This window comes from Syngnathoides biaculeatus, chromosome 4, assembly GCF_019802595.1.
Source record: "Syngnathoides biaculeatus isolate LvHL_M chromosome 4, ASM1980259v1, whole genome shotgun sequence".
Taxonomy (NCBI): Eukaryota; Metazoa; Chordata; class Actinopteri; order Syngnathiformes; family Syngnathidae; genus Syngnathoides; species Syngnathoides biaculeatus.
In genome coordinates this window covers 1,224,941-1,238,023 of record NC_084643.1, presented here as the reverse complement: position 1 = coordinate 1,238,023, position 13,083 = coordinate 1,224,941, and the positions used below count along the sequence as shown (strand labels likewise).

General features: G+C 43.4%; 1 protein-coding gene across 11 annotated transcripts in view; it reads left to right on the top strand.

Moving 5' to 3' along the window:
• The window catches only part of adgrd1 (adhesion G protein-coupled receptor D1), a 57,441-nt gene that overhangs the window by 22,536 nt on the left and 21,822 nt on the right, over positions 1-13,083 (top strand). For 10 of the 11 annotated variants that reach the window (XM_061816636.1, XM_061816634.1, XM_061816640.1 and 7 more), the window contains 8 exons: positions 287-544; positions 3,488-3,555; positions 6,334-6,483; positions 6,557-6,607; positions 8,483-8,606; positions 8,805-8,912; positions 9,770-9,845; positions 11,839-11,980. In XM_061816636.1, the coding sequence (XP_061672620.1) occupies positions 287-544; positions 3,488-3,555; positions 6,334-6,483; positions 6,557-6,607; positions 8,483-8,606; positions 8,805-8,912; positions 9,770-9,845; positions 11,839-11,980 (977 nt within the window). The remainder of the gene's footprint in view (positions 1-286; positions 545-3,487; positions 3,556-6,333; positions 6,484-6,556; positions 6,608-8,482; positions 8,607-8,804; positions 8,913-9,769; positions 9,846-11,838; positions 11,981-13,083) is intronic. The other variant, XM_061816638.1, reaches the window with a different exon arrangement.

Genomic DNA, 13,083 nt, shown 5'->3' with positions numbered 1-13,083 from the left:
TTCGAATGTCCAATTAATGTTGCATGTTTTTGGAATGTGGGAGGAAACCATAGTGCCCGGAGAAAACCCACAGAGGCACGGGGCAAACATGCAAACTCCACACGTCGTGTCTGGGATTGAACCCGGGACCTCAGAACTGTGGGGCCAATACTTTACCAGGTGATCCACTGTGCCGCCTGTTTGAGCATTTAAAAAGTTTCAGGGTTGTGAGCTGTGTAAAAGAGCAGTGTTTGCAAATCGGAAGAAAACGCCAAACTTTGTCACGTGATTATTCTTTCTCTCTCAGGGCCTTATTGGACCCACATTCTCTTCACGTGGCAAAAGTCAGCAGGTCTGAAGGTTTACATAAACGGCACCTTCACCGCCGGCGACGAAAGCGGAAGCGTTTCCGAAAACTACGGCGACCCCTACTCCGACCTGGTCATCGGGACCGGCAATGACCGGGCGTACGGCCACTACATCACTGGGGCCTTTGACGAGTTCGTCATCTGGGAAAGAGCCCTTCTGCCCGCCGAGGTCTTTCTCTACTACAGTGCTGCCATAGGTAAAGACGCCACACTCCGATGGAACATGTACTGACACTATTTTGATGAACACTTATCATTCAATCTATGACATCCAGCCAATAAGCTCCATTTTCAGTTGCCTTAAGGAAGGGGTGTCCAAACTTTTACCTCCGACGGTATCTATCTATCTATCTATCTATCTATCTATCTATCTATCTATCTATCTATCTATCTATCTATCTATCTATCTATCTATCTATCTATCTATCTATCTATCTATCTATCTATCTATCTATCTATCTATCTATCTATCTATCTATCTATCTATCTATCTATCTATCTATCTATATCTATCTATCTATCTATCCATCTTTTCAATGTAACTTTCCGTTGTAAATAAATTCTCTGCATCTCATCAGTATCTAGAAAATTGGCTTTATGAATGTATTATTATTAGTACATAGTAGTATCAGTGGATGTAATAGTTTTCGTAGTTGTCGGGGGCATCGCATTGAAAGTTTTTCACTTTTTTTCACTTTCAGTTTTTTTGGGATCGAATTGCATGGCGCATTTATTAAAAAAAAAAAAAAGAACGGGAGGCCAGACTTTGGACATCTCAATTGTATCGTGTGCAAGTGCAATAATAGCAACCATCGTAATAATTTTAAAAATAATCGGATGAGAGGACGTTGCCAATGTCCATCGACAAAAGTCATGAATCCACGAGAAGAGGCAAACCGTACGGTTGTCAAGCTGACGCCAACTTCATGAAAGGAATCACGGAGGGCTTATGATGAGGTGCAAACCGCTGGCAATATTTCAGAGCAGGAAAGCCAGATTAGACTTTGCCATCAAACAGCGGGGGGGAAAAAAAGAATCGGTCTGCAACATGTTCACATTGACGGCAATTGTCTTAATAGCTTTCAGCCGCTGCAAATATACCGCAGTTACTCAGCGTCAAGCTAGCCGTGACCAAAACCGCAACTTTTCAGGAAATAATACAAAAGCATTGCATGTTTGTTGATTAACATTTCAAATATCCTCAAAGAGAGCAAGCTATTTTCAACACGTTGTTTTTTTTAATAATTTGTCCAATTACACACCCGCATGTGCAATACAGTACTCTCAATTTGTGGGGAAAAAAAAAAAATTAAATCAACCAAATTTGAAAGATTTTGGCCCGACGAAGCCATAAAAAGATGGATGTCCATCATCAATGGTAAAGTCTTTAAATGAAATTCTACACTTCAGTCAGATATTGTTTGCTCGATGTCAAATCCGTTGTCATGGTGTCAAACAGCAAAATTAATTAAATTAATTAAATCGGAAAAGTTTTCTACTTGTCTGCCGCTGCTCTTTTTCCAGATCAGTGTCGTCATGCACATACAGTGAAGAATATAAGTATTTGAACACACTGCCATATTGCAAGTTCTCCCGCTTAGAAATCATGGAGGTGTCTGAAATTTTCATCGTAGGTGCATGTCCACTGTGAGAGAGAGAATCAAAAAAGAAAAATCCAGAAATCCCAATGTGACAATAGAGGAGACCAAAATTGAACTTTTTTTTTGGTCATAATTCCACTAACTGTGTTTGGAAGAAGACAAATGATGAGTTCAATCCCAAGAACACCATCCCTACTGTGAAGCATGTGGGTGGTAGTATCATGTTTTGGGGGTGTTTTTCTGCTCATGGGAAAGGACGACTGCACTGTATTAAGGAGAGGATGACCGTGGCCATGTATTGTGAGATTTTAGGGAACAACCTCTCCCTCAGTCAGAGCATTGAAGACGGGTCGTGGCTGGGTCTTTCGACATGTCAATGACCCGAAGCATACAGCCAGGAAAACCAAGGAATGGCAACGTAAGAAGCATATCAAGGTTCTGGCGTGGCCGAGCCAGTCTCCAGACCTAAACCCAATAGAAAATCTTTTGAGGGAGCTGAAACTCTGTGTTTCTCAGTGACGATCCAGAAACTTGTCTAATCAAGAGAAGATATGTGTGGAAGAGTGGGCCAAAATCCCTTCTGCAGTGTATGCAAACCTGGTGAACAACTACAGGAAACGTTTGACCTCTGTAATTGCAAACAAAGGCTACTGTACCAAATATTAACATTGGTTTTTCTCAGGTGTTCAAATACTTATTTGCAGCTGTATCACACAAATAAATCGTATAAAAAAAACAATCATACATTGTGATTTCTGGATTTTTCTTTTTAGATTCGCTCTCTCACATTGGACATGCACTTACCATGAAGATTTCAGACCCCTCCATGATTTCTAAGTGGAAGAACTTGCAATATAGGAGGGTGTTCAAATACTTATTTTCTTCACTGTACTTGTTCCTTTATTTTTATTTGTGGGTGCTTAAGTATGTTGGATTGCACAAGTGAAGGTCATTTCATTGTGTTCTGGAATGGGCGGAATTGTATCTGGCATGAACCAGTCTGACCAAATATGTCTAGTCGTATTGTTATTTGATGATTTGCGAACATTACATTTTTGAAGCACTGTTACCTGACACGACCCTCTGCGGCTGACCCCTCAAATGCCTCTCATCACGGCATGCTGTAAAACCTGACAAATTCCACGGAGCCTGACTATTGCACTTCCAAATGACTATTTTACTTCACGACGAGAGCACATATTTCAAAGGCTGCCCTTAACTAAAGGAGAACACGCAGGAATGGCTCAGACTAATAACTACATCCATATTTAGGCATTCTCGGGCAGCTGTTTTTATTAGACAGCATCAAAGACATAAATAAAATGTGTCTGCGGCTTGTATTTAGGCAAGTGTTGGAATATTTTACTGCTCTCGTGAAGCTTGTAATGTTTTTTTTTTAGTGACTGAGTGTGCGCCTGTCTGCTGCCCGTGCCGCACGACGGAAGGCGGGGGCAGCGACACCTCACCGACACGCGTCTGCTCGAGTGGGGCAAAGCTGAATGCAAATGACGATTTTGACTTTTGTGTCGCCTTGTCTAGGTCACGCCGTGGAGTCTGCCACAACCCCCCGCGTCTTACCACAGCTACCTGTCGCTACGACAACCGCGGTAAGTTCATGTGCCAGAATTGGAATTGAAGCGTTTACACAGAACACTCCGAAATGATTTCTAGTAGATAGAGATGTATGGAAAAGTGTGGATGGGGGGCATCCCCTGAATACAGACCTTTTCATATTATCTCACGGATTTAGGTCTGGGCTGTGGCTGCAAAAATGTTCTCTGCTTTTCGTGAAAGCATTTTTGTTTTAAGTGGAATACCGTCGCGGTTGTTCTACAAATGGGTTGATTTGGCCAGTTGCTGCATTTTCGATGGTCACGTTTGTCGCGGGCAAACTGGACTCGCAAGCGTCCGGACTCACATTCAAACCTCCGGATTAACCAAAGCATTCAATGGAGCTCACACGCATGATCTTGGAAATTCAGAATCCGGTGTACATGCAGAAAAGCCACACACACACCTACCGGGGGAAACACGCAAACTCCACACAGGAATCCCAGAGCCGGGATTCCAACCATCAGCCTCGGATCTGTTAGAATTCAGGGGTGGTGAGCTTGTGTTTGACACGGGCCACATCGTAGTTCCGTTTTCTCTCGGAGGGCCGTTATGCTAGTGAACCCAGATGAACGTATGATCGTCTCATATTATTGCATATAGGCAAATTGATGGATAGCTTCTTTTTCAAATCAGAAGCTAGTAAAGACTGTTCGACTGTCACTATTTCTTTTAAATGCTTGAATTACTGTATCTCAATATTTTAAAAGGTGCAGACAATTTGAAATGTTGGTATTTTATCAGGAAATAACAAGTATGCACAGGATTTCATTTCGCGGGCCACATAAAATAATGTGCCGGGCCAAATCTGGCACCGAGGCCACCAGTTTGACACCCGTGTGTTAGATGGACATTACGGAATTCTTTCCAAAAAACATCCAAACGTGTTTGAAGCAATAGCACACATGAGCGCATGTTTTCGAGAGACTTGTTCAAGTTCAGCCTTGCTTGGAGGTTTGTTTATTTTATTTTATTTTATTTTATTTTAAGTAAGGGAAGGTTTCCATTTTACCTCCCTCGTCCTGAAATATGAAAAAAGGTCACAGACAGACAAGTCCCGCATTGTCTACTGTTTGGAGAAGCCATGGTTCTGCAATTTTTTTTCCCCTCCACTTATTGATGAATGTTTAGCTTTGTTCTTGCAAACATCCTGGAAATTATTTGTAACGACTTTCCACGAGAAGGTCTTTATCTCGCCTTTGGTTTGCTTTCCGCTGGTTTCCACAAATTTGTTCAGGATGCATTCCTGCCAAGTCGCGGTGGCAAACACACCGTATGGAATGATGGCGCATACCGGGGTTACGTGTGGCCTGAATGTATCGTTGGTTAAACTGGATCGATGCCATTCATATACAGTAGCTCATCCTTTCAGCAATAAACAGATGCAGGATGCATCACAGAATAAACTGAAATATTTGCTACTCCAGTGAAGAAAATAAGTATTTGAACACGCTGCTATATTCCAAGTTCTCCCACTTAGAAATCATGGAGGGGTCTGAAATCTTCATGGTAAGTGCATGTCCACTGTGAGAGTGATAATCTAAAAAAAATGTCCAGAAATCACAATGTATGATTTTTTTTTAACGATTTATTTGTGTGATACAATTGCAAATAAGTATTTGAACAGCTGAGAAAACCAATATTAATATTTGGTACAGTAGCCTTTGTTTGCAATTACAGAGGTCAAATGTTTCCTGTAGTTGTTCACCAGGTTTGCATACACTGCAGGAGGGATTTTGGCCCACTCCTCCACACAGATCTTTTCTAGATCAGACTGGTTTCTGGGCTGTTGCTGAGAATCACCGAGTTTCAGCTCCCTCCAAAGATTATCTATTGGTTTTAGGTCTGGAGACTAGCTAAACTACGCCAGAACCTTGATATGCTTCTTACGGAGGCCCTCCTTGGTTTTCCTGGCTGTGTGCTTCGGATCATTGTCATGTTGAAAGACCCACCCACGACCCGTCTTCAATGCTCTGACTGAGGGAAAGAGGTTGTTCCCCAAAATCTCACAATACATGGCCGCGGTCATCCTCTCCTTAATACAGCACAGTTGTCCTGTCCCATGTACAGAAAAACACCCCCAAAGCATAATGCTACCACCCCATCCTTCACAGTAGGGATGGTGTTCTTGGGATAGAACTCATCATTCGTCTTCCTCCTAACACAGTTAGTGGAATTATGACCAAAAAAAAAGTTCCATTTTGGCCTCCTCTATCGTCACATAGGGATTTCTGGATTTTTCTTTTTAGATTCTCTCTCTCACATTTCAGACCACTCCATGATTTCTAAGTGGGAGAACTTGCAATATAGCAGGGTGTTCAAATACTTATTTTCTTCACTGTATTAGTGCTTGCACTATCAATGCAAAGATAATAAAACACTTTCTGTAATTGTCCATCTCCGCATCTCTTGCTGTCTAATCAGGTACCCGACTACATTTATAACAAGACAAATAACCTAATTAGGGGAGCTTGTAAACAACAACAACACAGTATCTTACAGGCGAAGCACACTTTTTCCACAAGAACTATAGTTGTCAAAGCTACGAAAAGGAATCAGTTTTTGGAGTTTTTGCGGCCAATGACAAAAAACACAAGCGACGGCGGTCATTCGGCACAACCCACATGACGTACACCTTCCAAGCAGTGGCCTGAAAAAAAAAAATCTGAAAAAAATTCAGGCCATCTCGCTGCATTACGCATTTTGTGTATTTTCTGTGCAACTCCCCGGTAACAGCCTCGTGATTGTAAACGCCACCGCGGTTGTTTCCTCAGGGAGCCGTTGAAGGGAGTCCTCCTGTCGTCAGCAGTTTGCACGAGGAGGTCCAACGCTCCCAGGATCCGGAGTCTCTGCCAGTTTTGGGGTTCCTGAAGGCCCTGCCCAACAGGACCATTCCTCACAACAGCGCCAGCAACCTCACGCAGGTCTCCAATCACGACACACTAATTGTGCAACTGTTTACAAACAATGCCAGTTACCTGATGAATTTGTTTTCAGGCTTTTCTCAAAAATGTGGAAGAATTGCTGTCGTCTCAAGGGTTACCCGAGGTAAAGGACTTCACACTGCTCAAAGATCAAGTCAGCAAACTAAATCGCTATGTGGTGAATTCAAATTCAAGGCATTTTCCAGAGATCCGTGACACTCTGAACTGAGGCTTTAACGCAGTATAAGGCGGGCAAGAGAATGTCAAAAATGGCGACTTGTTTGTGTAAAACACCTTCACGCAGATGTCGTCAAGTTGTGTGGCTACGTGCGCCAAATTCCTGGCCCAAACTTGGTTTCATATCCAAACATAATAGTGCCCGAGAAAAGTGTGTAGTTTCAGAACATTGAGTGTTCAAAACAAACGTCCTTGTTTAGTTTTTTTGCAAACTGAAACAGATGTTCACAGAAAAAATAGTCTTCAATAAATGACCTTACCTTCTCCCGTTCAGTCTTTGAGAAGCGCTTTCCAAAGAACACAAAGAGTGCCTAATAACGACCATGTGACATACGTTGATTGCAACCATGTTCATATTTAGCACTAAAAGCAGACACTAGTGAAACATTTGTTTGCAAATATTGTACTCACTTTGCAACTGTTTCATACAAGTTAGATATCGACCACCAGCACATTGGACCTTTCCGATGGCGATCTTAAGCTCCGCCCCCTTAGCCATGTCCCACAAGCTTCCAAAATGGCGACTGAACAGAACAGGTTAGAAGTCGATTCACTGTCGCGTATTCAAGATAATATTGGGGTATGTTTTTTGCCAAATGCGTCACACTTGTCCAAGAGAGTCAACAGAGAGGTCTCAACTATTCCACGCAAGGATATGTACACGGAATTAAGATTTTGGACGAAGCGGCACGCAATGTCAGTGTTACAGCGAAACGTTGGCGATCGATGCAAAAAAGTTCGACGCCTCACAAACTTCATATTGAAATCCAACAGGATAAAATAGTGGAATCGTACTGCGCATGTAAAGCAGGGTGAGTACTTTTTACTTGGCAAGATCACGAGTAATATCATTGTAGTCTTTAGAAGTGAGTGGGTGGATTCACTTGGCTTGGCTCGTAATGGAACCCAGTACTGTCTTAAAAGTTCGATGAAATACAAATGGACATTTCTCTTGCATTTATGTATCACTAACCCGACTCATCAGCGTAAAACATGACACGTTTCATTCAGCAGGTCAGTGATACGCTAACAAAGTGAAAGTTGTTCTCCTGCAACATATAAAGCACTGATAATAATGAAATCAAACTCAGACAATCTTCTTGTCCCTCCCTTACCTTCAAACATACAGCTTTGTGTTTGTTGATATTGTCCACATTTAGTTGTACGTGCGCTCTTCCACAAGCCTTAATCCATCATAGGCAATTCGTCAACTGTGTTTTAAGCTTTGGAAAATGAATCAATCGGGCCCCTTGCAACCTAGCAGGATATCTTTCCTCAGAATTGCACGTTCCCCAAGCGGATCTGAGGACCATTTTCTTCGTAACATGAACTTATCCAAGCGCACACTACTGACAACCAGCATTGCTTGTGGGACAACATGGCGGCAGGGGCGTGTCAAACCAGGGGTTAAGACAATGCGGCTAACTGATTGTCGATTATTGTACGAGTAATTGACAGGTCGAAAAGGTCCATTGGACGATGTTTTTCCAGATGCAGATCGAACATTTCAGGCTATAACCTCAGTAGTATCATTAAATATGTCTCGTTTTCCCATAAATTCATGAATTCATTGACAGCATCTTGCATGCAAGTATGGACAATCCAGGAACCAAGAGGTATCTTTTATGAGCGCACTCGTGTGAAACGCTAGCTCGTCCCCGCGCAAACATACAATATGCCACACAAAATCCCACAAAATGACGTGACAAGAAGTGATGATGTCAAGTGAGCTGGGCTTTTGTAAAAACTTGATGTGACCCAGCAGTCCGGGCCTGTGGTCAGCGGACTGATCCAAACGGTGGACCGCGTCATGGAGCACATGGTGGCCAACTTGGAGTCCAGCACCAACGCGCTCGTCTCGCTGGGAGGGACATCGTTTGTGGCAGGTTGGTACCACGGCAAACGGACTCTTTGTAGTTTGTGTGCTAAGACTTTTGAACAAGAAACGGAAGTGGAGCAAAAAGTTGATGTCATTGGTTTTATTATTGGAGAAAGTACATGTGGCTCTTATTATCTGGTGCGTATCATTTTTCCACGACCTGCTCTCATTGGTCCCTGCCTGTTTGGCCCTCGCTGATCCACAGATTATTCGTTGCTGAAAGTGCCGCAGAACTACAATTTGCCGCACTACCGCTTCCCCACACAGGGAAAGAACTACATATCTGTACCCGGGGAAGCCTTCACGACACAGTGTAAGTGATCCTTTATATGAAAGTCACAGCTTGTCGCGGTTGCGTCGGAATGCGTCAGGCACTCAATCCTTCGCCTGAGTTATTTGCCTCTAAATTACTTTATAAAGATTTAAAACTAGTGACATGCTATGGCTTCGAGTGGCGAGCTTTGCTTTTGTTTGGCTTTACGACGTACGATAGAACTCCAGCTCTGACTTGAAGGCTAGTAATTACCTTTTCTTTCAGAATAAGAGACGGCGCATTTTTCCCCACTTTGCTCCGTCATTAAAATGAATGGGAACTTTAGAACGGCTATTACAATTGTGCATTGAAGCACGGTGGACTTGATGTGCGGGTCACATTCCCCTATCACTACTTGGCCGCCGCACAAATTTTGTTGACCTGCAAGGACATTTGGGACCATTGTTAATTTTCAGAATTTTAAAGAAAAAAAAAAAATCCTGCCACAAATGTGCGGGACACTTGCTAAATGTGAGCCAAAGTTGGCGGAAGAGGGTTGAAAGCCTTTGAAAAGAGGAAAAGGAAAATTGAGGACTTCCTGCAGTCCCATTGTTTACGTTACAGTTTTAAGGTGGGACCACGGCGGACGACGGGGCTGATTAAGGGGAGGGCGACTCGATCCCCATCCCCCTCGCTCCACTGATGAACTCGCGCTCGGGTTTCATAAGATTTCCCAACAAGCACATAGCTTACAGACCCCTCCCTTTCACCACTGTGCAACTTTTCAAGTCTTCTATTTGGAGGCGACGAGGCAATGTTAATGAACTTCTCCTCTTCTCGAGCATTTTAGCAGCACTGCTTGACATTCTCCTGCCTCATGCACTCACTTCTGCCCCCCCCCCTCCCCCCTTCATTAGATCAAACCACCATCGTTGGCCTCTTTTACCACAACATGCACAGCTACTACAACGAAATCAGCCCCGTCAAGACCAGGTAAGACAAAGTGCCAGATTGTGTCCTACAACACGAATGTTTCTGCTGATGGTTTCACCCGTTCCAGCTCGGACCTTTGTACTTCCTGTGTGGGGGAAAATCATGTCCTCTGACTGGAAGGCGCCCGAGTTTCCTGGAGTCAGGGCCTTATCTGTCCCCTGGCCTATCTCCCATCTCAACACTCAGCTCCACTGAGTGATACGCCCCACTTTTAGCGCAGCAGCTCCATCGCGCCGATTCAAAGGTCGTCTCGAGCCGGACGTCAGCCGTGACGCCGGAGCCTTTCATTTTGACTGAGTGCGACATGCACTTCCTACCTCAGGGATTTCTGTTGACAAATGGGCTCACATAGGGAAGAAATACGAGTCTCCCGGTGCTGCATTGTTAGCTATGATTAATGGCAAAGAGAAATTATCATAACGTTGCTTGTTTACAAATATTGTTGCCGTTTGCTACTGTTTGACATCTGTTTACCGAGCACTGGATAGTTATGGCACTCAGTCATTTGTAAGGGAGACAGGCTATTAAATGTCCACTGTCATGAAAAGCATGATTTTTAGTATGTTATTAATGAAAAAACGTCAGCCGATACGGACCCATGCGTTTTTTCCCACGACAAAACATGATTTTGACTTGTATGGCTTTTTGTAACTCCTGGCTTGAAAATCCTCTCGAGGGATTTGTTTTCGAGAAGAAGCAGGAAGTGACGTTCAGGGTAGTAGCGCAATCAAGCTCATCTACGCCGCGCCGAGGTGGATCGGACGGGAGGTCGTTTGGCCGCATGCAGTTTGGCCGTGATCCATATATCATCTAAATATGGCTTGAAACAATAGGGTAATAATTCCCGGTCACTTCACTTGGTTGTGAGATGTTCTCTTTGAAAAGAGCTTCTGTGTCCCATAGTAGGTGGGCGGACGAGCCGCCGCCGAAGCCGTGCCTCGTGGACGAGCACGGCTTAAGCCGGGCTGGCTCATACATACTGTCTGGGAGTCTGTTGTTCGTTAGAAGTGATCCACATATCATCTAAATATGGATCGAAACGATAGGGTAATATTGCCCTGGTCACTTCACTTCGAAAAGAGCTTCCGTCTCCCATAGTAGGGGCCACAGCGTGTTTTCAATGCGAATGTCTGGGGTGACGTCACGGGCAGTAGATGAAGCGAATATGGCGACCACTTGGATGTCGGATGACACTTCCGCAACTGGATGACACGCTCTCCGCTCATATTGATTTTTTCGTATAGACATTGAAGTGAATAATGTTATATGTATTTTTCATTTCAATATCTATTTTAGAATGTTTATAGGGATGACACTTGGGCTTTAAGTACATGAAAACCTGCTGAATAGATTTGATCCAAAACTGATTTTCTGCACATGTCAGTTCATTAGGACACAGAGATTTTGTGTCGGCAGCAGTACTTGACAGCTCAATGATGTAACGAATCTCTTCGCTTTGGATGATGTCATGACGCTTGTCTCTCATTGTCAGTGTCGACAACTTCATTTGAGCCGATTCAGCAGTTTGGCAATTTCTCTGGTCCACATCCATACACAGTACATATTCAGTATCATGACCAGCTGGAATGTAATAGTAATAATAATAATAATAAAAAATTTGAGTCATGTAGCAACTTACCGTATTTTCCGCACTATAAGGCGCACCGTCAATGACTGGCCTATTTTAAAACTTTTTTCATATATAAGGCGCATAGAATAGACGCTATTAATAGATAATAGAGGCTGGGGTTATGTTTTGCATCCATTAGATGGGCTGCTCTAAAGGCTCAGTATTGATCCATATATAAGGCGCACCTGATTATAAGGCGCACTGTCAGCTTTGGAGAAAATCAAAGACTCTTAGGTGCACCTTAGTGCTTAAAATACGGTAAACATTTTCCATCTTCTGTCCTTTTCTATAAAGACTTTGCCCTTGTGGCGCTCTGTCTACCGCCGTCATTGAAGCTGCTTTTTTCTTTTGAACTCCCTTCAGGATTAACGAGGCCGCTAATTTTAAAGCCCACAAAATCCAGGTAGCGAGCTGTTTGATCTCTCTGAACGTGGAGCCATCCCCCGCCCTGTCGGTCAACCTCTCCGGTGCACCTCTCGTCAAGATCGTTCTCAGCCACATTTTGGTGAGTATTAAAAACAACGCAACGCGCCCACTGCCCTACTTTCCTTGGGGTTGTAGTTGACTCATGTGTCCATGTTCCTTTCGCTGCGCGCACGCGTGAGTCAGTCACGCTGGGAAAAATGCCGTGTTTGGGTTTTCCAGTTTGGCAGCTCCGGTTGCAGGGTGCGGGAGGCCCGCCTTATCAAAGGCTCCGGATTTACTTGCGGTGGCAGCAGCTGGCCGCATCTCCCCTTTTGAAAAGTAGCAGCTCTATTTGCGGCGTTCGCTCATGCAAGAAGAAGCGACTGCGCGCTCGCAACACAAAGAGCAAAACCTGCGCTGGTTTCCATCAGCATTACAGTATTGGCTTTTCCCCCTCAGAAAGCTTTTGGCTTCCACAGGGTGAACTGATTCTGCACATTTGACCTGCGGGTTTACGGTAATGTGAGGGGAACAGTAAATTTCTGCTACGAGCAAGCGTTTCCTCACTATTTTGAAGACTGTGCCGGTTTCCGTGGGAATAAATTGAAACTTTTACTGAAAAATAATCATAGTTTACGGTCACTTCCATCCAGGAAATCAAAGTTCTTATCCTTTGCTATCTTTTTAATTATGATGCTATTTTGTTCTTTCAAATGTATTATTTGAACAAAATTTGATGGTTGAATATAATTCCACTCAAGCCCTCCACACAAAAGGCTTCCCTTTTGCATCGAAGGTATTTATCGAAAGAGCAAATGGAAACCATTCAGCTTTGTTTGGAATCAATGTTTATGCCTCAATTATCTGGCAGCATCCTTACGATGGTTTGGAGTATATTTGTTTTGCTTACACTCCATGGAAGGAGCCTTAAAATCTCGTTTTTCATGAGAGCGCTGGAGATGGTCAGCAGGCCTATTACGCGTTCAAATTTTACTGTTTACAGAAGCTCTGAGGTACAAATGAATCATGTCTTGCTACCATACAGTACTATTTTAGGATAAATATATGAGTCAGCGTTCAATATTAGAAAACAAACCACCCTTGATTGTGAGTGACCATTCGAACATTTTTATTCTGTTTCGAAGGAAACGATGGAGGCAATTGGTTAGTTCATATTGTATCGCTGGGTCAAATGCTTCGTTT